The sequence below is a fragment of the Salmo salar genome, chromosome ssa24 (genome assembly GCF_905237065.1).
Source record: "Salmo salar chromosome ssa24, Ssal_v3.1, whole genome shotgun sequence".
Classification (NCBI taxonomy): Eukaryota; Metazoa; Chordata; class Actinopteri; order Salmoniformes; family Salmonidae; genus Salmo; species Salmo salar.
In genome coordinates, this window is record NC_059465.1 from 15,708,818 (window position 1) to 15,734,407 (window position 25,590).

The 25,590-nt window shown below is 40.2% G+C and overlaps 1 protein-coding gene across 3 annotated transcripts; it reads left to right on the forward strand.

Annotated features, from left to right (window-relative positions):
* The first annotated feature begins 16 nt into the window (after positions 1-16).
* LOC106585003 (T-box transcription factor TBX5) lies at positions 17-25,590 on the forward strand. Of its 3 annotated transcripts, none has more exons than XM_014170729.2 (9): positions 17-581; positions 7,501-7,670; positions 8,511-8,605; positions 15,218-15,337; positions 17,054-17,201; positions 17,769-17,921; positions 20,110-20,201; positions 22,101-22,327; positions 22,499-25,590. In XM_014170729.2, exons 2-9 carry the CDS (start codon positions 7,536-7,538, stop codon positions 23,053-23,055), a joined length of 1,527 nt encoding a protein of 508 aa, XP_014026204.1. In that variant the 5' UTR covers positions 17-581; positions 7,501-7,535; the 3' UTR covers positions 23,056-25,590. The 3 variants fall into 3 exon arrangements, with proteins under 3 accessions (XP_014026204.1, XP_014026203.1, XP_014026202.1); XM_014170728.2 differs by lacking the exon at positions 17-581 and adding an exon at positions 5,669-6,100; XM_014170727.2 differs by lacking the exon at positions 17-581 and adding an exon at positions 6,110-6,296.

Genomic DNA, 25,590 nt, shown 5'->3' on the forward strand with positions numbered 1-25,590 from the left:
CGAGGCTGATGTTTCTGATTCGCAGCGCAGGATTAGGATTTTAGATGTTAGTGGGTCTCTATCTCTTTCTCAGGGCCCAAATATAAAAGAGAACACGTACAAGTCAGAGGGCATGAGGAGAGAGGGGTGAGACAGAGGCCTGAGTTCCACTGCACATTAAGTTTAGAAACAGTTGTCGTCTGATATTCGCAGAACACCATCACATCGCCCGGTTATCAATAGAAGGTTGATCTTTGTCCATCAGTCATTTCTCTGGCAGTTGAAATGCCACATATTGGTGGCAGTATAGTCTAGGCCTAATGTTTGACTTTATATCTTTGTGATTATTCACAGTGGGGTCAGTTATGTGAGCAGTGACGTGTGTGGTGCACGCAGCGACGGAAATCAATGCCAACTCCACAAGAGCCACAATCTCAATGCCACTACACGACAGCACATGCTCTAGGCATATGTGCATGCCCCGAAGCACATACGCATGGATTGCTTCATATGAGACCATTGAGGACTGTTGACACACTAGGCCTCGGCTACTGACCGAATAGACAGTAAATGTCCCAGCGCGGAACTGCCACCTGAACACGGTAAAATACAACAATTGATGAAATAACCGACTACTGATCTGTTTTGGAGACCATGCATGACCGACTGGCTATAGGCGTTTGTCTTCTTATTTGTGATTTATAAAAAATAGAGGTCAAGCCTTTTACTAATATTCCCAATATTAGCCTAAATTATATGCTAGGTTATCACTTTCTGAAATAATTGTTGGATTTGAAAACCTTGCGCTTTAGAGCACTCGGGACACTGCATGCGTAAAAGCCAAAATTCTGGTGACAATCCTGTAATAACGAGTTTATTGCTGTGACAAATAACCGTTTTGAGGAACAAGATCATTATCGAAGCAGAATGTCAAGGCTACAGAGTAATCGTCGGTAGCCTATGAGCGGTAGCCAAGAAAATGTGAGAAAAGCAAATCAGATTAGGTTATAATTAGGCTATATTTACGCGATGTTGACCTATTTTCATACACCAATGAGTCCAGGCTCTAATTTCACACTATTGTAATAGGCTGTATCGCTGCAAGCCTATCCTATTTCAATATGTGTGTGTGTGTGTGTGTGTGTGTGTGTGTGTGTGTGTGGTCGTGGATTGATTATTTGATTAAAACTTATTTGGGAAGGGGGCAGTATTGAGTAGCTTGGATGAATTAGGTGCCCAGAGTGAACTGCCTGCTACTCAGGCCCAGAAGCTAGAATATGCATAGATGTAGATTTGGATAGAAACACTCTAAAGCTTCCAAAACTGTTAAAGAAGGGTGACGAGCACGACGCATTTCGTGACAAAAAATGTCTAAATATTCCATTACCGTACTTCGAAGCATGTCAACCGCTGTTTAAAATCAATTTTTATGCAATTTTTCTCGTAAAAAAGCGATAATATTCCGCCCGGGAATCTGCGTTTAGGTAAAAAGACGAAAGAAAATAAAGCATGGGGTCGACTCGTGCACGCGCCTAAGCCCATTGTCCTCTGATCGGCCACTTACCAAAGGCGATAATGTGTTTCAGCCAGAGGCTGCCTCGATATCATTCAGCTTTTTCCCGGGTTCTGAGAGCCTATGGGAGCCGTAGGAAGTGTCACGTTACAGCAAAGATCCTCAGTCTTCAATAAAAAGAGCCAAGAACTTGTCAGACAGGTCACTTCCTGTATGGAATCTTCTCAGGTTTTTGCCTGCCATATGAGTTCTGTTATACTCACAGACACCATTCAAACAGTTTTAGAAACTTTAGGGTGTTTTCTATCCAAAGCCAATAATTATATGCATATTCTAGTTTCTGGGCAGGAGTAATAATCTGATTAAATCGGGTACGTTTTTTATCCGGCCGTGAAAATATTGCCCCCTAGCCATAACAGGTTAACCTCTCTAGGCTAGGCGGGACGAATTCGTCCCACCTACGTAACAGCCACTGCTATCCTGTGGCGCGATTTTCAAAACCTTAAAAATCCTATTACTTCAATTTCTCAAACATATGACTATTTTACAGCCATTTAAAGACAAGACTCTCGTTAATCTAACCACACTGTCCGATTTCAAAAAGGCTTTACAACGAAAGCAAAACATTAGATTATGTCAGCAGAGTACCAAGCCAGAAATAATCAGACACCCATTTTTCAAGCCAGCATATAATGTCACCAAAACCCAGAAGACAGCTAAATGCAGCACTCACCTTTGATGATCTTCATCAGATGACAACCCTAGGACATTATGTTATACAATACATGCATGTTTTGTTCAATCAAGTTCATATTTATATCAAAAACCAGCTTTTTACATTAGCATGTGACGTTCAGAACTAGCATACCCCCGCAAACTTCCGGGAATTCGCTAACATTTTACTAAATTACTCACGATAAACGTTCACAAAAAGCATAACAATTATTTTAAGAATTATAGATACAGACCTCCTCTATGCACTCGATATGTCCGATTTTAAAATAGCTTTTTGGTGAAAGCACATTTTGCAATATTCTAAGTACATAGCCCAGGCATCACGGGCTCGCTATTTAGACACCCGGCAAGTTTAGCACTCACCATAATCATATTTACTATTATAAAAGTTTGATTACCTTTTGTTGTCTTCGTCAGAATACACACCCAGGACTGCTACTTCAATAACAAATGTTGGTTTGGTCCAAAATAATCCATCGTTATATCCGAATAGCGGCGTTTTGTTCGTGCGTTCCAGACACTATCCGAAATAGTAAAGAAGTGTCGCGCGCATGGCGCAATTCGTGACAATAAAATTCTAAGTATTCCATTACCGTACTTCGAAGCATGTCAACCGCTGTTTAAAATCAATTTTTACGACATTTTTCTCGTAGAAAAGCGATAATATTCCGACAGGGAATCTCCTTTTCGGCAAACAGAGGAAAAAATCCCGAAGGCAGGGGCGGTCGGGGTCACGCGCATAAGCCAGTGTCCCTTGATCGGCCACTTGAGAAAGGCGATAATGTGTTTCAGCCTGGGGCTGGAATGACGACATTCTGTTTTTTCCCGGGCTCTGAGAGCCTATGGAAGACGTGGGAAGTGTCACGTTAGAGCAGAGATCCTTAGTAAATGATAGAGATGGAAAACAAGTTTTGGTCAGACAGGCCACTTCCTGTAAAGGAATCTCTCAGGTTTTGACCTGCCATTTGAGTTCTGTTATACTCACAGACACCATTCAAACAGTTTTAGAAAATTTAGGGTGTTTTCTATCCATATGTAATAAGTATATGCATATTCTAGTTACTGGGTAGGAGTGGTAACCAGATTAAATCGGGTATGTTTTTTATCCAGCCGTGTCAATACTGCCCCCTATCCTAAACAGGTTAAAGACAAACTTCTCCTTAATGCAACCGCTGTGTCAGATTTCAAAAAGGCTTTACGGCAAAAGCACACCATTCGATTATGTTAGGTCAGCGCCTAGCCACAGAAAACCATACAGACATTTTCCAACCAAGGAGAGGTGTCACAAAAGTCAGAAATAGCGTTAAAATGAATCACTTACCTTTGATGATCTTCATCTGATGGCACTCCCAGGTCTCCATGTTAGACAATAACTGTTCGTTTTGTTCGATAAAGTTCATCTTTATGTCCAAATACCTCCTTTTTGTTCGCGCGTTTAGTCCAGTAATCCAAATGCACAAGGCGCACTCACAAAGTCCAGACGAAAAGTCAAAAAAGTTCCATTATAGTTCGTAGAAACATGTCAAACGATGTATATAATCAATCTTTAGGATGTTTTTATCACAAATCTTCAATAATATTCCAACAGGACAATTCCTTTGTCTTTAGAAAGGAAAGGGAACGGAGCTCGCGATCATGGCCGTGCGCGATAAACTCCTCAAGGCTTTCAGCCAGACCCCTGGTTCAAACAGCTCTTATTCGCTCCCCTTTCACAGTAGAAGCCTGAAACAACATTCTAAAGACTGTTGACATCTAGTGGAAGCCTTAGGAAGTGCATACTGACCCCATAGACACAGTATATTGGATAGGCAATCACTTAAAAAAATCTACAAACCTCAAATTTCCCACTTCCTGGTTGAATTTTTCTCAGGTTTTTGCCTGCCATATGAGTTCTGTTATACTCACAGACATTATTTTAATCGTATGTTAAACACTTGTATCTTTCATCAATGTTTATGATGAGTATTTCTGTCATTTTATGTGTCTCTCTGCACTTTCACCGGATGTTTGTTTGAGACAATGCATTTCTGAACATAACCCGCCAATTTCAAATGAGGTTTTTGGACATAAAGATGAACTTTATCGAACAAAACACACATTTATTGTCTAACATGGAGTCCTGGAAGTGCCATCTGGTGAAGATCATCAAAGGTTAGTGATTAATTTTAACGCTATTTCTGTCTTTTGTGACACCTCTCCTTCTTTGGAAAATGGCTGTATGGTTTTCTGTGGCTAGGCGCTGACCTAACATAATCGCATGGTGTGCTTTTGTCGTAAAGCCTTTTTGAAATCAGACACTGTGGCTGGATTAACAAGAAGTTTATCTTTAAAATGGTGTATAATACTTGTATGTTTGAGGAATTTTAATTATGAGATTTCTGTTGTTTGAATTTGGCGCCCTGCAATTTCACTGGCTGTTGGCTAGCGCCCCACATATCCCAGAGAGGTTTTAAAATCACAGTCAAGTATATTCCGCCAAACGGAGAGAGCAGAGCTCAAACGAGCGCCTGTTTACCTCATGCTGACCCCTTCAACTCCGGTTGACTCTGCTCAAGAGCTGCACGGTAATGGATGCGACGGTTGATTATCTCGATTCTTAACACAGACGCAGCGCCCTGCAGTGAAATGCTGTGTGAAGGATGGTAGCCTTTGAGATAATATACATGTAGGTTATCCTAGCTATTATATAAGAAAGGGAAAGAGTCTAATTAAGCAATAAGGCCTGAGGTGGTGTGGTATATGGCCATTATACACACGACGCAAAGCGGAGTGCCTGGACACACCCCTTAGCAGTGCTATATTGGCCATATACCACAACCTCCCGAGGTGCCTTATTGCTATTATAAACTGATTACCAACGTAATTAGCAGGAAAAACAAATATTTTGTTATCCCCGTGGTATATGGTCTGATACCACAGCTGTCAGCCAATTAGTATTCAGGGTTCAGACCACCCAGTTTATTATAGTATTTATATCCTGAGATCATGCATGCATGTATTTACAGAAAATGTTGCTCCTCTCTTAAATAGGGATTATAGTACCTTCATGCTCTTTACATCAAACCAAATCCTCATAAACCGACCTCCATTTTCTCAAAATAATCCCTGGCCATGCAGGGAATGAATTAATCTCTCTCTCTCCATCTCTCGGTCTGTCTGTCTCTCAGATTCATAGCATCTTTATTAGCATGAATGACAAGGCCACTGTTGCTGAAGCTCTCTGTCTCTGTCACTCTCTCAGATTCAGATTCATAGCATCTTTGTTAGCATGAATGACAAGGCCACTGCGCTCTCTGTGTCTGAGCGAGAGGGGGGTGGGGGGTGGGAGGGAGGGAGGGAGGGAGAGCAATCTTATAGGTCTACATTATTTCAGTAACTGGCTATGACGCGAGGGTACGATGGGGGTGGGGGCTGAAAAGCGTAGGGGGTGCCTTGAAATGGGTAATTCCTGATTTGAGGGTCAAACCGAGCTCCAGCTCCGCACACTATAGACACTGCTGCATGGAGATAGAGGGACAGGAGTGGGGAAGGCGGGAAAAGACTGGGGGTCTCTGGTGGACCAGGCTGGCTTCGGCAACCGTCAACGGTCAGAGTCATAGGGAAATTCATCCAGACGTATGGTACAATCCAGTTTTAAAATACTAAACGTATATAGCCTAACCTTCGTCCAGTGTGATTATTCACCGTAATACTACGTTACTGACGGAGGTCTGACGGAGTGTTCAATTTAATTCGTTGAACTCTGTGGGTCTGCGTGTTTGGAGAATTTCGGATTAGGTGACACAGCGACTCTGGACACTGATCTAACAAACACACACACCAGGATGACCGTGGAACTGTGGTCTCCAGGACCGAAACAGAACAGCGCATGAGGTACACAGACCCGAAGAGTGTGTGAGGAGTGTTTAAGTGAATGTGTGCGGCTGGATGTAGTGTTGTTTAGTCTCAGCGTCTTGGCTTTAGACGGCTGTCTCTATGTCTTCGCTGTTCCGCTCCAGAGTTGATGTAGAATGCAGACCTGGGTTCAAATTCTTTGAAAGTAATTGAAATAGCCTAAAGACATTTCGAAGTAAGTATTTTGATAATTTTTCTTTGAAAATATAAGTAGGCTATTTGAATATTGGAATGTTTTTGGAAACACTTGGAAAGTATTTGAAAATACTCAAATACACAGACAAGTGTATTTTCAAATACAAATATTGAAATACTCCATGCATTTTAACCAAGGTCTGTTTGGTCCAAGGGGTATTTGAAATAATGGAAACAAGTATCCTATTTCAAAATACTGTAGTTTTGGCTATTTACATGAATTTACTTGCGTATACTTTCAAATAATTCCAATATAAGTAGCTGATTTGGCCACATTATTAGAAAATACTCAAATACACAGAAAATAAGTATTTAAATAACAAATAGGCCTAGTAAATACGCATGTATTTGAGGCCAGGTCTGGTACAGTGAGAGGTGCAGTCCGGGATTTGACCAACAATAAGCCAAACTGGACCTCTCTTAGCTCGTCTAGAAACACTGTTTGGATTTAGTGTCACGGTACATTTTATTGTCAATAATTTATAGAAAACAAAAGAATGTTTTACCAGTGGGCCCTGATCATTCACAGCGTATAATAAAATAGCATCCTTATATAACCGTCTATCTATTAGCTTACTAATAGCATATTTAATCACTAGTAGGATATTGTTACGCGTTATTAGTAACGATATGCTACATACATTATTATGATCACTAAGCCTATTCCTATTATTGTTATCTTATTATTAATTATGACTGTTATTCGATTATTATGATGATGATGATTATTGTTATTATTACACGTTAAATATGCACACGCTGTGATATAGCCAGAACACAATTTTAAATAATAGATTAATAATAGATAAAGCCTGCTGATATTTAACAAGACTATATGTTGCAGATGACTATCTAAATAGACACTTAAATGTTTATTTAAATATACATTTTAATTATGCTTATTTTTTCTAATTTGTTTCATTTGATTATCTAGACCATTTATGCATGAGCTTATTTCTTTAGGCCCAAGATGTTTTCAAATGCACAACACAGCTTATTTTGTAATATAGTTAGAATTTGGTCATATTTTCTGTGATATGAGACTGAGGTGTATATTGAATTCAAGTCATTATTATCAGCTCTGTTATCCCAGGCCTAATAGGTTAATAATAAAGTATTAACATACTGTATTTTAGGCCTATCAGATAATAGTGTGTGTGTGTGTGTTGTGTCTATCCCGTCAGTGTGTCCCTTGGTGTCAGGTACTGTAGTGTGTGTCATGGCTAACGGCGGGGACCCGTTCGTCATCCCAGAGCGCATGGACACAGACACGGACTCACCGAAAGAGAACAAACCGGAGAATCACACTAGCTCCAGCTCTCCACCGTCACCGGAGACCACGTGCACACAGCAGGTAACTTCCCGTGTGTGTGTGTGTGTGTGTGTGTGTGTGTGTGTGTGTGTGTAAATGTAACATTTTTCAAAACATGAAAACGATGCACTTGTATATTTTTTTAAATTGTGGGTGATCACGATTTATGCATGATTTTCTCTTCTAAAGCGAAGTGGTAAAGTAATGATTGAAAATAATGTAATTAGGTTAATAGTCTATAGTAGGCCCATAGCCTATTGAAGAGAGCAAATGAAAATACTCGGAATAATATAGGCCACTAATTTAAACGATTATTCCCCCAATATAAAAACTAAAGTTGGCGAAGTAGCGCATTTAATTTCAAAGCAGAAACAAATAGCCAATTTTAGGAACGCGGGAGCTGAATATGACCTAGATTTGGTTTCTAAACAGTCGGTTGGTTACCTAGAACATGCCCAGAGCAACACTGACTGACTCTCTGGTTAAATCTGTGTCAAACTCCGTTAGTGAAAATATCGGGGTTTTCTTATAAATTTGAAACATTCAGTAGCCTATTTAACAGTGTGGCCCTATGCAGCATCTAATAAATAGGCTTACAATAGTTATTGTTATTAATATAGGACCAAACGTATTGTCATTTTAATCAAACCGTTCCAATAGTACAACAGTCTCATTAAAATAAAATATATTGTTATTGGTAAGGCTGTAAAGGCTTATGTTTGTTTGTTTTAAAAAAAACTGTTTTGACAATGTTCAATTAAGTTTATGTAGGCCTATCGGTAGGATATTCTCTCAAGGAGGGATCGGGACTTTGGTTTAAATATTTAGTATATATATATATATATATATATATATCTTATCTTATTTGTTCTCTATTCTCAGGGGATGGAGGGAATAAAAGTCTACCTGCACGAGCGCGAGCTGTGGGAGAAGTTCCATGAGGTCGGAACAGAGATGATTATCACTAAAGCGGGAAGGTAAATGCGTGCTCTATGTGTTCTTGCATTAGAGGATAAGGAAAATTCGTGTCCATTATAGGCTACAATTATACCTGATAAACTAGTAAATATTGTTTTCTCTCTTTTTACGTTAGGCTTAGGCTATAGGTTTTTTGAGCTTCCGTTAATTAACACTGAACATTTAGGGTAAATAAACATGTGTCCACAAGACCTAGACCTGTTAAACATGTCACATTTTTGTGATTAGGGCTAATGTTTGTAACGTTTGTATTTATAATTAGGCCTATAACAAGTAGACTAATGGCCGGGTACACATTTTCACGTAACATAATTTTCTCATTAGCCTAATAAATGATTGGCGGTGGCTATGAATATGGAGTTTCGCACTCGCCCCAACCCCTCTGGAAAGCCCTTTCTCAAAGCTACGCATCCAAATCACCTCCTGTACGTGTTATTCTACGCACACATTTTTTGTTGCTGCTCACACTTCACCTCCCTTCACGTTTCTCTCTTTACTCACCCTCTTCTGATCGAACCAAGATGATGTATCCTCCCACTGGGCACAAACTGGTTGGTTCAATCAACGTAGCTAGTAACTTATCAATGTATTGTGACGTGGAATGAACGTGAAAATACATAGGATTTGAAAAAAAAGTCATCAATGGTTGTTTGGAAGGTGAAATTTCAACCACGGGATTATGTCATCATTGTAACCAGTTTTCAACATAGACAAACTTGTACGAAATATGTTGAATTTGTACCTTTGAAACAACGTTATCTTCAACACATAGACAAACTTGTTTAAAATATGTTGACTATGTACCTTTGAAACAGCTTTGGAGCTTCAATTTACAGTGAGCTCCAAAAGTATACAGCAATATCAATGGAATACATTTAACTCTGAAAGTGTTAAACGTACACTAATTTCAGTGAACATATGAGTCCCGGTGTTAAAATAACACTTTTGAAAGCGTTAAAGATTTAACTCTGTTACAGTGTTCCCAATTCAACACTTAAAGTGTTCAAATGAACTTGGTTGTGGTGTTTGCACAGCTCTACTGTAGAGTAATATGCACCTACAGCGTAAAACATAACACTTCATTTAGAGTAAACTGGACTCACTTTGCTTAGTGCTGATGCTGTTACACTTTCTGTGTAAGAAATGAACACCTCTAGTGTTACAGTAAATACTTTTTAGGTGTTGTTTTAACACTAGGGTGTAAAGCCTAATTTGCATATGTCCCGGGTGCCTTTTCTTTTTGAGTGAATTATAGAGTTTCCACCCATGACTGTATTTGTTACTGACAGAGACATGGTTATTGAATGATTTCATTTTAAAGGCCTGTGGCATTCACCAAGTGAGTACCTAGTCAAATGTGATCATTAAAACTAAACTCTATGACAATACAATACATATATCATAAGGCCTTACTTTGATGTGGTGTTAGGATACTCCTGGTTTACAGGCCACGTCAGGCCTGCAAGTCACATTATGCTGGCTTGCAAAGTGATGTGTAATTCCTATTGGAATCCAATCAGAGTTAGGATATCCAACAGCTGGAATTTTTAATCACCCACAACCTGCATTCAGAATGACTTTCAGGGTTAGGAAAGTTGATAAGAAGACTACCTAAACCATTTAAACTGGAACAACCATTTCAGTAACAGGTATAATAAATCAAACTAATTGATTGTATTAGTTTAGAAAAATGTATGTTATTTATCTTTGTGTAGCATAAGATTAATCAATCAATCAAAACCAAAAGCAAAAACACAGATATTAAAAACAATCCTAAAAAATCTACCTGCAGTAGAGAATGCTTGGAAATAGGATAATGATAAGCAGGGTTTTGATGGGACTGTTTTACTCTCCACACTGTACAAAATAACTCTGGTTATTAACACCAACGCTGGGGGTTCTTTTACACCACTTAGGGTTAATTTCACTCTTACAGAGTGAGTTTAACTCCTGAATCAACAGGAACATTTTTACACTGAAAAATCATAGTTGGCCAATTTGCTGTGTATTGGGACTGTGACAAATCTTTGTTGTTTTGGCACTGTGCTCCAGCACTTTGGATTTGAAATGATACAATGACGATGAGGTTAAAGTACAGACTGTCAGCTTTAATTTTAGGAAATGTTCATCCATATCGGGTGAACCATTTAGAAAGTACAGCACTTTTTGTACATAGTCGCCCAATTTTAGTGGACCAAAAGTATTGGGACATATTCACTTATGTGTATTAAGGTAGTCAAAAGTTTAATATTTAGTCCCATATTCCTAGCACGCAATGATTCCATCAAGTGTGTGACTCTACAAACTTGTTGGATGCATTTGCTGTTTGTTTTGGTTGTGTTTCAGACTATTTTGTGCCCAATAGAAATGAACAGTAAATAATGTATTGTGTAATTTTTTTACTCACTTTTATTGTAAGTAAGAATATGATTCAAAATACTTCTACATTAATGTGGATGCTACCGTGATGACGGATAATCCTGAATGAATCGTGAATATTGATGAGTGAGAAAGTTAGAGGCATGACTACTTTAATACACAAACATATAAGTTAATTTGTCCCAGTACTTTTGGTCCCTTTTGGAGCTCACTGTATATCCACCATCAGAAAAAAAACTATAGGCTGAGCACCACTTCCTACTGGAGAGTTGTTCTATCTAGAGCTATTAATTTGGTCTCCCATCCAGAGTTTTAACCAAGCCCTGCTTAGCTTTGATATTTATCACTGACTAATACCAATGTACTATCGTGAGAATGGCTATTGAGAGGTCTCTTAATAACAAAATTCACTATACCTATCAAAGTCATTCCAAAGGGTAGGTTTAACAGAGCAAATTAAATGTAACCATACTTTAGAGATCATCAATGATACTATTTAGGCCTATATAGCATTTGCGAAGTCATCTAGAGCTATGTTTCAATTCAACCCAGGGTTCAACAAAAAATTTACAATACATACAGTGCCCTCAAAGTATTCATACCCCTCAACTTTTTCTATACACAAAGTGTGATTAAATTGTCCTTTTTTTTGTCAACGATCTACACAAAATAATCTAATGTCAAAGTGGAAGATTCCTTAAATAAAACACTAATATATTTTGATTAGATAAGTATTCAACCCCCTGAGTCAATCCATGTTAGAATCACCTTTGGCAGCAATTACAGCTGGGAGTCTTTCTGGGTCTCTTAAGAGCTTTGCAAACCTGGATTGTACAATATTTGCCCATTTATTTTTGAAGAAATTCTTCAAGCTCTGTCAAGTTGATTGTTGCTGGACAGCCATTTTCAAGTCTTGCCATATATGTTTCAGCCGATTTAAGTCAAAAATGTAACTAGGCTACTCGGGAACATTCAATGCCATCTTGGTAAATAACTCCAGTGTATATTTGGCCTTGTATTTTAGGTTATTTTCCTGCTGAAAAGTGGATTTGTCTCCCAGTGTCTGTTGGAAAGCAGACTAAACCTTTAGGACTTTTCCTGTGCTTAGCTCTATTGCATTTCTTTTCATCCTAAAAAACTCCCTAGCCCTTGCCGATGACAAGCATACCCATAACATGGTGCAGCCACCACCACGTTTGAAAATATAAGACTGGTTCTCAGTGATGTGTTGGATTTGCCCCAAACATAATGCTTTGTATTTAGGACAAAGAGAGTATTCATTTTCCACATTTTGTGCAGTATTACTTTAGTGCCTTATTGCAAACAAGATGCATGTTTTGTAATATTTGTATATTCCAAAATACATGTAGGTTAGTATTGTGGAGTAACTACACTGTCAGTGATCCATACTCAGTTTTCTCCTATCACAGCCATTTTACTCTGTAAAATCACCATTGGCCTCATGGTGAAATCCCTGAGTGGTTTCCTTCCTCTCCGTTAACTGAGTTAGAAAGGACACCTGTATTTTTGAAGTAACTGGGTGTATTAATACACCATCCAAAGTGTGAAAAAATCATGTTAAACAACATTATTGCACACAGAGTTGGTTCATGCAATTTATCTGACTTAAGCACATTTTTACTCCTGAAGTTATTTTTGCTTGCCATAACAAAGGGGTTGAATACGTGTAACTGATGTGAAATGGCTAGCTAGTTAGCGGGGTGCGCGCTAATACTGTTTCAATCTGTGACGTCACTCGCTCTGAGACCTTAAAGTAGTTGTTTTTGTGGAGCGATGGGTAACGATGCTTCGTGGTAGGCAGTTGTTGATGTGTGCAGAGAGTCCCTGGTTCGAGCCCAGGTAGGGGCGAGGAGAGGGACTGATGCTATACTGTTACATACGTATTGACTAAAGACATTTCAGCTGTTCATTTTATTTATTTGTAAAAATGTCTAAAAACGTAATTCCACTACGACATTATGGGGTATTGTGTGTGACATAGCATCTAAAGAAAGGTTAATCCATTTTAAATACAGGCTGTAAAACAACCAAATGTGGAAAAAGTAAAGGGGTGTGAATAAGGCCCTATATAGGCACTGTGTAGGCCTAGGGTTTCAAGCTTTGGTTGATTTCAAATGTAATCTTCAAATTAATCATTGGATTCAAGTCTCCATCTTAACCAAAAATCAAGGCTAAAGAATCGGACTAAATCAAACTTTATTTAAAGTGCATTTAAAGTTTGATTAGATTAGATTTAATCCTATTATTTAACTTCGATTTTTGGTTGAGGTGGAGACGTCTATATCAATTATTCATTTGTAGACAATCTGGAAATTTAATTGTGCCAACGTAACCAAATATCAACATTTGAAGGAGATGTATCTTCTGCTTGGTTAGTTCCATCTGTGCCACTGATTTAGTCTAATTCCAGTTTGTCTACAAATTACTAATTGATATGTTGGATTCACTTCTGCATCTCAACCAAAAATCTAAGTTAAACAATAGTACTAAATCAAATCAAATTTGAAATACACTTTAAATGAAGTTAGATTTGATTTAGTCATGTTCTTTAACTTTGATTCTTTGTTGAGATGGAGATGTGAATCCAATTGATCAATTAGTAATTTGTAGACAAACTGGAATTAAAACCAGTCTAAATCAGTGGCACAAAAGATTCAAATGTTGATATTTGGTTGCGTTGACTTTAAAGAATAGGATTAAGGCTGTGGCTCAGATGAAACTATCCAAGCATTCAATATCCTTTAAATATTGATATTTGGTTGCGTTGTCAATAGCCTAAAGCTATTTTAGAAACTAATGTGACAGTATTTATTCAACCTTAAAATGGCCACATTTTGAGCTTAGCCTAATGTAACTATACATTTATTTTTATGTAATCTTAGAAAGCGTGCATGATCAAGATAGCATGCAAAGGTTGCAGGTCTGTGGAGATCTTTGCAATTGCTATAATAACCTGCACAGAATCTCGAACAGCATTGATCACTTGCACTATGCGCTTTTAATGTAATCTCAACTGCAATCCAGGTCATTTGGTTGTGCTATGAGATACATATTCAAAATATCTGACATTGTATTCCCATTTGAACTTTGTTGTGCTTTTAAATGGTTGAAAGTGCAGCGATAACACATGTAGATGAATACTAAACCAAAAATCTGACATTGTTTTTCCATTGGAATTTGGCTGTGATTTTAGAAGTGTTGAAAGCATAGTGATGACACATTGGGAATTCAACAAACTTCTGGCTGTCTTTTTGAGTGGGTGAATAAAGGTTGAAATCTCATTGATCAACACCTCAACCAAATATTACCCACATTTCCACATTGAAGTGGCGTGGTGTGCCCAGTGGGCTATGTTTCTGCCTCATACTTCTGAACAGTTGAAATAAAAACCCTGCAGTGATTTATGAAGACTGCCTACAACCATATCTGTCTGTTGTGTTGGATATTGCAGTTGTACAAGAGGGACGCAGTCCCTACACATTGCATTGGAGCAAAAACAATCTGCTTTTTGTGTTCTGATGGAGGCTAACCTTTGTAATTGTCATACGGTAGCCACTAGCCAGAGTTGCTGAAAAAAACACTGCTACTTTGACTGCCTGTCTGCCTCCTGCTTAGCCAATGTTTACAATGATGATTGAAAAGTACTTTAAATCGCTAATTGGACTGTGACTGTGTCTTGCTTGTGTTTGATATGCTGCCTAGATAGCTGCATGCAACTCCCCACTTGAGTTTTGACTGGAGTTTGTACGAACATGTTGATCATGTCTTTTGTGTTCGACATGTAAATAGCTGCATGTAGCTTAACTCCCCTCCTGAAAAAAAAAAAACATGAAATCATGCTTATGCTTAATATCCTACTGAGGCATGGAATTCAATAGAGAGAACATGTCGACCATATCCTTTGTGTACAACATGAAGGTTGTAGGCTACACCAGACAGTCGTTCATTGCCGATTAAGGAGGGGGAAGCGGCAGCAGAGCAGTGGGCAGCAGCTTCATATTTTGTTAGGAGGGCAGAAATCTCAGTATCTTTAGCCAGAGCAAATTGGGCCTCCAGAAAATCCGGAACCGCAGCCACTCCGTAAATTGTTTAGATGTTTCTCGTTTTGTTTCGCGTTTTGCTCACAACTGCAGCAATGGCTGCTATGCCTTTGTGATAGGCTACTGATATTGCTATGATCCTGACTGTCTGTGGTGTTGCTGTCTCGCCAGGCGGATGTTCCCCTGCTACAAGGTGAAGGTTACGGGCCTCAACCCTAAAGCCAAGTACATCCTCCTCATGGATATCGTGCCAGCGGATGACCACCGCTACAAGTTTGCGGACAATAAATGGTAAGCTAGTTATATATCAAAACGTTGTATATTTAAATCGCCTACGCTATGTGTTTTGTGCTGCTAAAAATAAATAGTAAAACGGAATATATTTTAACAGCATTATAGAGAAAGAAACATAACACAGAGCAGGGATGTGGATGTTTAGGCCTGCTTACACGCTGCCGTGACATCATGGTCCCGCTCGGTGCTCTGTGGCCTAGTTTCTTGTGTATGCCTGCTGCCCGCGCATCACACCTCCTGCCCCTGACTGCTGGTTCAGCCTCAGTACCATGGGTTCATGTGGCGGGCAGATTAAAGGCTAGGTTTCACTGAGGTCAGCACCAGGCTGCAGGGGAGATGTCGTAAACCCATAAACTCAGACATTTCCAACTTGCTTACTCGTTGTAGAAAGCTCTTACCCGAGTTTCGCTCTTGGGAAGTATCAGATACAACCAATATGAAACTCTACTCAAATAACTTACGCTCATTTTAACTAGGAGGTCCCAGGTTTCCAACATGACGTGAATGCGGCGTAAACCCTCTCGTGCTGCGTAAGTCTCCTCTCCCTGGTCACATGACGGAGCCCCGTGGCACCCTTAAGGACACGTCATTCATCTGATACAATAGAAGATGGGCGCTCCATTTTCAGTCATATGTTTAGACAAGGGACTATGTTAATGCCTAATGTGAATGTTGTTATGCATGGGTAGATTATTTGTTTGTAAATATCAGCGGTGCTCTGTCATTTCCCTGCCATATTTGACAGAAGTGGAATAGCTTCAGTGAACATGTTTGCTAACTCGGTCCAGTTGTTGCCAGTTGGAGGGCATTCTTCTCTGACAAATTCCAATTTAAGGAGTCATACACATGACAACAACACGCACACACGTCATAGGCTATTGTCATTAAAGTGGCAAGGTTGGGATCAATTCCGTCTCAATTCCAGTCAATTCAGGAAGTACACTGAAATTCCAATTGTCGTCAACGCTTTTCAATAAGGAAAATGTGGAATTGGAATTTGGTTTACTTTCTGAATTGACTGGAATTTAAATGAAATTGACCCAAATACTATGAAACAAACCAGAACATTTTGCATGTTTTAAATATACTGAACAGAAATATAAACATGCAACAATTAACAATTTTACTGAGTTACAGTTCATATAAGGAGATCAGTCAATTTAAATGAATTAATTTGGCCCTAATCTATGGATTTCACATGGGCAGTGGCGCATGTTTTTGGAAACATGTTCACATGGTTGGAATTTGCTTGTACCTCATCGCTCTGATTACCACCTGTATTGGTATGAACATATCCTGATGTAACAGACAGGGGCCAGCGGAGTCTCTTTGTAATAAAAGCAGTTGAAGCGTGAGGAGGATGTTGGTCTAGTAATAATAATACATACAGCCAGCGGTGCACCATGGCGTGTCAGATCTATGTGTCTCCTATGCCAGTGTGACAGCACGACGAACACAGTAAATAGCATGGCCAGGTTAGTGTGTGTGTGTGTGTGTGTGTGTGTGTGTGTGTGTGTGTGTGTGTGTGTGTGCGTGTGTGTGTTTTTGCGAGCGAGAGAGAGAGAGAGAGACACACAGTATGAGGTGCAGGTAAAAGGGCAGGGCTGGGTCAGACCAGGGCCAACTGACTCTCACATTAGCATCCAATTGTGATTGATATTTGGTTGAGTTGTCAATGTGTGAATTGTGTGTGTGTGTGTGTGTGTGTGTCAGGTCTGTGACGGGGAAGGCGGAGCCGGCCATGCCAGGCAGGTTGTATGTCCATCCTGACTCTCCGGCCACCGGAAGCCACTGGACACGTCAGCTTGTCTCCTTCCAGAAACTCAAACTCACCAACAACCATCTGGACCCCTTCGGACACGTTAGTCCTCAACCTCTCTACCTGTGTGTGTGTGTGTGTGTGTGTGTGTGTGTGTGTGTGTGTGTGTTTTGTGTGTGTGTGTGTGTGTGTGTGTGTGTGTGTGTGTGTGTGTGTGTGTGTGTGTGTGAAGGGATAGTGCTGCTGTCTGCTGTGGTTCTGTTAGAACAGTGGTAACCTCAATAATGATGTTAGGTATGTTAAGGGTCATTAGCTCATCCATGCCTGGTGGGACCGTCACACCAATTAGGATTAGGCCTCTCGATGAACGCACACGCACGCACACACACACTATTATCTGCTTTCTGCTAGGCCTATTATCTGTTAATACTTTACTATTACACACAGAGCATGGCTACCAGAGAGGGAACAAAATCACTGACACGACAAACATATGCACAGTGCATTGGTACATAAAGACAAGCATTTGGAAATAAACAATTTAGCTTCAGCATAGCATGCGTCCAGACACAAGGGCAAATTTATGGAAAGGCCTATTGAATATATCCGTCTACAAGTGGGATGGAGTTAGAACATTGGTTTAATGTATTTGTTTTTGTTGTATTGCAGATCATATTAAACTCCATGCATAAATACCAGCCCCGCCTCCATATCGTCAAAGCAGACGAATACAACAGGTTTGGTTCCAAGAACACTGCCTTCTGCACGCATGTGTTCTCAGAGACCGCCTTCATCGCCGTGACATCATACCAGAACCACAAGGTACCGAAACACTGAACACGCAAAATAATTTAGGATTATTATTTAATTTTTTTAAGTCACATTTTTGTTCATCTTATTTGATCAGATATTTCTGGATTATTTTGGCATAGGTACAGTTAAATTGTCCAGGTCCTGTTGTACAGGCCAGAGTTGTCTTATGGGTATATAGATTTGTGTTAGCCATGTGAATCAGTGCATTTTCCCCCGCGATCACTGTTCTCAACTCAACATGTCCAGTTTGATTACATCCCAGTGTTTACGCATCACAGGGCAGCTCTGACCTGTTCCTTTCCTTTGATCATATATGTTATGGTTTCAGCGCCATAGAGAAATCACTCTCACACACATACAGGTAACTGCCAAAATAAAGGAAACACTTGAGTAAATGAGAGATACAAAGTTTATTGAAAGCAGATGCTTTCACACAGGTGTGGTTCCTGAGTTGATTATGCAATTAACATCCCATCATGCTTAGAGTCATGTATAAAAATGCCCAGTTGCCCATTATTTCTGGCTACCATGGCTAGAAGAAGAGATCTCAGTGACTTTGAATGAGGACTCTCAAAGGACCATAGGGGGTTTAAATGGTGTGTGTGTGTGTGTCTCAGTCACCAGATCTCAACCCAATTGAACACTTATGGGAGTTTATGGAGACAGCGTTTTCCACCACCATCAACAAAACACCAAATGATAGAATTTCTCATTAAAGAAAGGTGTTGCATCCGTCCAATAGAGTTCCAGACACTTGTAGAATCTACACCAAGGTGCATTGAAGCTGTTCTGGCGGCTCGTGGTGGTCCAACACCCTATTAATAAGACAGTTTATGTTGGTGTTTCCTTTACAGTGCATTCGGAAAGTATTTAGACCCCTTCACTTTTTTCCCCATTTTGTTACGTTACAGCCTTATTCTAAAATGGATTAAAAATATATATATATCTCATCAATCTACACACAATACCCCATAATGACAAAGCAAAAAGAGGTTTTAGATTTTTTTGCAAATTGATTACAAATACAAAAACGAAATATCACATTTACATAACTATTCAGACCCTTTACTTAGTACTTTGTTGAAGCACCTTTGGCAGTGATTACAGACTCAAGTCTTCTTGGGTATGACGCTACAAGCTTGGCACACCTGTATTTTGGGTGCCAAGCTTGTAGCGTCATACCCAAGAAGACTTGAGTCTGTAATCGCTGCCAAAGGTGGAAACAGGATGCACCTGAGCTCAATTTCAAGTCTTATAGCAAAGGGTCTGAATACTTATGTAAATAAGGTATTTCTGTTTATTAGTTTTTTAAACGTGTTTTTGCTTTGTCCTTATGGGGTATTGTGTGTTGGTTAATGAGGACATTGTTTTATTTAATACATTTTAGAATAAGGCTGTAACGTAACAAAATCTGGAAAAAGTCAAGGGGTCCGAAGACTTCCCGAATGCGCTGTATTTTGGCAGTTACCTGTAGTTTCTCTCTCTCTCTGTCCTCTCACACACACACGCACGCGCGCGCGCACACACACACACACACTGAAACACATGAAATACAAGTTCAAATTATGTACAATACAAAATTCTAAACTATTGAATGCAAATTGAATTCCTGAACACAAATTCAAAATTCAATTTCTGTTGGCATTTATATCGCTCCATAGTGAAAGCCCACGTGAACTGTGATAAACACATCACCACGCCTAAAAAGAAAAACACAAACCAACGGCAAGTTTCCCGCCGTGTCATTGTCAATGAAAATATATATTTTTCACCCCAAATGTTCCTAGAACAACTATATTTGACTTAAGGACTTTAAAGCTGGAATCCTTGGTGAAACTGCTTCGTTCATTTTGGGATATTACAACAACAAAGAAATTACAGCAAACATTGTTTAGTTCTTTTCCCCTCACCTCTGTTTTGTCCATAAAACAATAACAAAGGTGCTGGGGCCGACAGCGGCGCTGTTTCTCCTAATGCGGATTCCATCTTTAAACAGTTTACACTGCTATTCTGCTGGTTCAAAATGAATACTTTCAGAACATGATCAGTGTCTGTGGAATGTCCATGTTGCGTTTCAGAATCTAGCAACTGTTCAGGTCCAGATTCAACATTTAGTGTCTCATGGATCAGCACAGTAACACAAAGGGCGGGGCAGGGTGTTTGGTGATCTAAGGCAGTGTGTTGTGTCCCTTCTCAGATCACCCAGCTGAAGATAGAGAACAACCCATTCGCTAAGGGCTTCAGAGGCAGTGATGACATGGAGCTGCACCGCATGGCTAAGATACAGGGGTGAGTACAGACTCTCTCTCTCTCCCTCCCCCCCTCTCTCTCTCTCTCTCTCTCTCTCTCTCTCTGACTTTTGCTCCAGCCTGTCTGGAAAGGACAGTCTATTTTGTGCATATTGTGTGAGGCGGTTTGAGTAAGTGTCCTCTCAGAAATCGACAGTAAACTTAGGAGAAGGGAGGAGGAGGAGAGGGGATGAGGAGGGAAGACTGGGGAGTCACTGTACTGCTCTAGGTGTAGATTGAGGGAGGTGAAAATAAGAGAGGGAATGGACTGGGGTGTTAGAGAGATTGAGAGAGACGATGAGAGCAGAGAGAGAGATGAGGGAGAGTATCTGAAGTGGCATGCGGATGAGAGTTTATTTTTAGAGTAGCATATTATCTTTCAGCAGTGTGTGTGTGTGTGTGTGTGTGTGTGTGTGTGTAACAGCAGGGTGAGAGGTAGAGAGCCACAGACCAATGTCCCCTACATACCACTGAGAGGCCAGTGTTCAAGAGAGGGAGAGAGTAAAATTACATCATAACATGCACGTCTATAATAGAAAAATAATGATCAAACTGGGAGGGAGACTACAAAAAGAAAGGAATACTGAGTGTGTAATTGAGGTTTTTGAATCACAAGTATGGAAATATACAGTATATGGAAGAACAGGTGGAAGTCAATTATTGTGTAATATTTTGGCAAGCAGCTTAGACAATATTTTCAAATCTACGTTAATTAGACTGTTTGCCTAAAATATATTCATATATCTGCTCACTGGGCACACACTGGTTGAATCAACGTAGTTCCAATGTAATTTGTCAACGTATTGTGACGTGGAATCAATGTGGAAAATACATTTGGATTTGAAAAAAGTCATCAACCAGCACTGTTTTCATCTAATTTCAACCAGCATTATAAACATTGAAATTAGGGTAAAGCTTCAACTTAAATACATTGACTTAACCTGAATAACAGATGGCACATCAATAAAAGTGTATTATTAATATCATGAATTTGGCATCCATATAGGGTTAATGATAACTACTTCTAAACTTTCAAAGATCCAATCAACCATGGATAAATGATAGTATACCTACCTACATGTAGAAATGACGGTGTCCTTTGTTGGGAAAATCAGATGTCAATGTAGTCTACATAAATGCAACCTCACTCCGAATTTACTTTCACACACAGATTGCGTAAGGAAGGTTAGAGGAGTTACTTTCAACTATTCAATGTTATTTAGGTAGTCTACGGAAATGAGTATGGAAGCGGATTGTCTAAATGTGTTGAAACGACAGCTCAGCTGAAACGAGCTTGTTTCCAAGGCTAAGCAGGGTACATAGGGTACATAGAGGTAGGCATCTGGATGGTAGACTTGTTATCAAGTGCATTACCCCTCATATACCATTTAAAGAGTCACTGTTCAGGCTTTACATTTTATTTCAATATACCTCTTTATTTAGGTTGATAGCTTAACCGTTGAAACAATGATGTTTATTCAAACATACCATTTTACTATCATTGAAACGAGGTCAAAGGCAATTTAAATGTATACATATTTCTGATGATTATTTTGAAATTAGATTGATGTAACAACCTGTTAGTCAGGTTATGTCAATATATTTAAGTTGAAGTTTTACCCTAATTCCAATGTGTATAATGCTGGTTGAAATGAGATAAAAACAATACTGGTTGATGACTTTTTTCAAATCCAATGTATTTTCCACATTGATTCCACGTCATAATACATTGATAAATGACATTGAAGGTTGATTTAACCAGTGTTTGCCCAGTGGGTGGTGGTTTAGTTTTCTTAGTACTGGAGGCCTGTCTCATTACTGTGCTTGGACTAAAAGATGATTTCAAAATGTGTTGCAAATGGTATAAATCTCTCTCTCTCTTTCTCTCTCTCTCTCTCAGTAAGGAGTATCCGGTGGTTCCTCGTAGCTCAGTGCGTCAGAGGGTGTGTCCTAGTGGGAGTCCGTTTGGGGGGGAAGCGAGGGGGTTGGGTTTGCACCCCTATTCCTGTGAGAATGGGGTGAGCAGCACCACCCAGGACCTCCTCATCCCTCCTCCATCCCCCTACACCCTCCCCCAACCAGACACACACGAACACATGCAGGTGTACCACTGCAACAAGAGAAAAGGTAAGCTACGCTGCATTTGTACGATTACTGTCACTCTAAACACTGGAGCAGTTTGTATTGCCTCTTTGTCTCTGGAGTGATTTGTTTCTATGATCGTCGTTGCTAGTGGAAGACCAGTCCCCTTTATAGTGTGTTACTCAATCTTACACCCCCCCCTCTCTCTCCCCACAGCGGATGATAGCTGTCCTACAGCAGAGAATCACCAGTACAGGAAGCCCTACATCGACAGTTCTCCCAGCAACGACGAGTCTTACTATCAGCCGTCTGCTTACCCTCATCCCCCTCTCCCTCCCTCCGTCCCTCCCCCTGGTCTCTCTGACTCCCCATACAGGTCAGAGGTGGGGCAGCGGCAGGCGTGTATGTTTGCTGGCTCAGAGCCCAGACTGGACAACCTCAGCTGTACATCCTGGTCCTACAGCTGCCCATTGACTCCTCCCATGGCCCCCATGACCCCTACTGACCCCTACACAACCTTCCCCCACCAGCCCTACTCCTCCAGTCCCCGGAACGCTCAGCTGAGCTCCATAGCCCACCAAGGCTCTCCTCCTCTGGGGGACTCTCTCTCTCGCGGCCAGACCCAGAGCTCCAGACCACACCAGACACCCCAACATCCCAGCCCACCCCTCAGAGAGTACCACCGCTACCCCTCCTCCCCATCTCCTCCTCACTACCACACCCTTCACACACATGTCAGGGGAGGGGTCCCAGAATGGAGCGAGCCCACCTGATTGGACCACAGGTGTAGGGGAAAGACTCTGATTGGTGGCTTGGGGTTATGTTTATGTGAGATGTTGTCATTTTATGTGTGAAGAGATTTAATTGGCCAGTTGTGTGTTTCCCTGTGCCATCGGTGGAACGTTAGATCATCTGTGTGTTGCGTTTAAGTCCATCCTCCTCTGACTGGGACCTCTCTGGAAGGAATTGATGTTAGAGGAACTTGGGGGATAAGCATTCAAACTAGAGGGACAGGAAGAAAGATGATGCCATCAACTAACACGTTCCACGCTTCATTCCTGAGACTGTTTTTAATACAGTATGTGACCTGTCTGTCACCCTGTCACCCTGTCCCCTGAAGATGTGAGACTGTCTCTCTGTGGCCGTGGTTCCCAGTTGGTTTGTGACCCACCGAAATCCCTGTGATCCAACAGACAAAACCATATTTGTAATCTGTGTGTGTGTCAGCTCAGCTCAGGGCTGCTGTGAGTTAATGTCGGCTGAGAGGGGCTGCGGTGGCCACAGGCAGAGCAGAAGAGAGATAAACTGTTAGTTTACACCAGGCTGCAGGGAGGAAGACCTGCACACACACACACACACTGACAAACATAGAGAACTTGTTTAGAGGCTGCTGCATGGCAGAAGACCTGTAAACACTCCCATTGCATTTTGGGTATACGCACATCTCATCATCATGCAGCTGTCACTGCTGGCCTCTCCTTTACCCCTGAACTGACCCAACAAAACTCTCTGTTTCTCTGAACTGACCAATCAACACTCTCCGTTTCTCTAAACTGACCTATCAATCAACACTGTCCTTTACCCCGAACTGACCAATAAACACTCGATCAACACTACATTTCTGTCTCTCTCTCTGCCCCTCACTCTCTGTCTGTGTTTCTAGCCCCCCCCCCCCCCTTAAAGCCAGTAGAAGGGAGTCATATTATAGTCACACTTTTAAACATATACTTTAGACATCATATGATTATTGTTCTTGTCTAAATATTGTTTTATTTTCCTTGAGAGTCAGTGGGTGTGTTAGTTGGAACCAGGTGATGGCCTGGTGTTTTACACTAACATAGGAAGAGTTCATATTGGTTCACAGAGGATCAGTACGTAAGCACTGCATGTGCAGAGCGAGAGTCATTCCTGTGTGTGTGTGTGTGTGTGTCTGTGCGCCAGCGTGCGTGTGTTTATGTGAAAGCAATACTTTAAAAAGAGACGTCCTGTGATCATTTGAGAAGTGTTTGTACTTTATTGTATTGTTATTGTTTATAGTATTTATTGGCCTTGAGATTCTGGCTGGTTTTGTTGTAATTACACAGTGCTGGTTTTGTTGTAATTACACAGTGTTGGTTGTAATTACACAGTGCTGGTTTTGTTGTAATTACACAGTGCTGGTTTTGTTGTAATTACACAGTGTTGGTTGTAATTACACAGTGCTGGTTTTGTTGTAATTACACAGTGCTGGTTGTAATTACACAGTGCTGGTTTTGTTGTAATTACACAGTGTTGGTTGTAATTACACAGTGCTGGTTTTGTTGTAATTACACAGTGCTGGTTGTAATTACACAGTGTTGGTTGTAATTACACAGTGTTGGTTGTAATTACACAGTGTTGGTTGTAATTACACAGTGCTGGTTTTGTTGTAATTACACAGTGTTGGTTGTAATTACACAGTGCTGGTTTTGTTGTAATTACACAGTGTTGGTTGTAATTACACAGTGCTGGTTGTAATTACACAGTGTTGGTTGTAATTACACAGTGCTGGTTGTAATTACACAGTGCTGGTTGTAATTACACAGTGCTGGTTGTAATTACACAGTGCTGGTTTTGTTGTAATTACACAGTGTTGGTTGTAATTACACAGTGCTGGTTGTAATTACACAGTGCTGGTTGTAATTACACAGTGCTGGTTGTAATTACACAGTGCTGGTTGTAATTACACAGTGCTGGTTTTGTTGTAATTACACAGTGTTGGTTGTAATTACACAGTGTTGGTTGTAATTACACAGTGCTGGTTGTAATTACACAGTGCTGGTTTTGTTGTAATTACACAGTGCTGGTTGTAATTACACAGTGCTGGTTGTAATTACACAGTGTTGGTTGTAATTACACAGTGCTGGTTGTAATTACACAGTGCTGGTTGTAATTACACAGTGCTGGTTGTAATTACACAGTGCTGGTTGTAATTACACAGTGTTGGTTGTAATTACACAGTGCTGGTTGTAATTACACAGTGCTGGTTGTAATTACACAGTGTTGGTTGTAATTACACAGTGTTGGTTGTAATTACACAGTGCTGGTTGTAATTACACAGTGCTGGTTTTGTTGTAATTACACAGTGCTGGTTGTAATTACACAGTGCTGGTTTTGTTGTAATTACACAGTGCTGGTTTTGTTGTAATTACACAGTGCTGGTTGAATTGTTCAACTTGTTTGTTTCCCATTGAAGTTTATTTATTTTTTGCTTTCCTCCCTCCCGTCTCCTGTCATTTCCTTTTGAATACAATATTTAACATGGTTGTAATAAATGGCTTGTTACTTTT

Coding starts and splice junctions, on each gene's coding strand:
- LOC106585003 (XM_014170727.2), top strand. Junction 7,671..8,510: donor AGACCACGTGCACACAGCAG/GTAACTTCCCGT, acceptor CTCTATTCTCAG/GGGATGGAGGGAATAAAAGT. Junction 20,202..22,100: donor CGCATGGCTAAGATACAGGG/GTGAGTACAGAC, acceptor TCTCTCTCTCAG/TAAGGAGTATCCGGTGGTTC.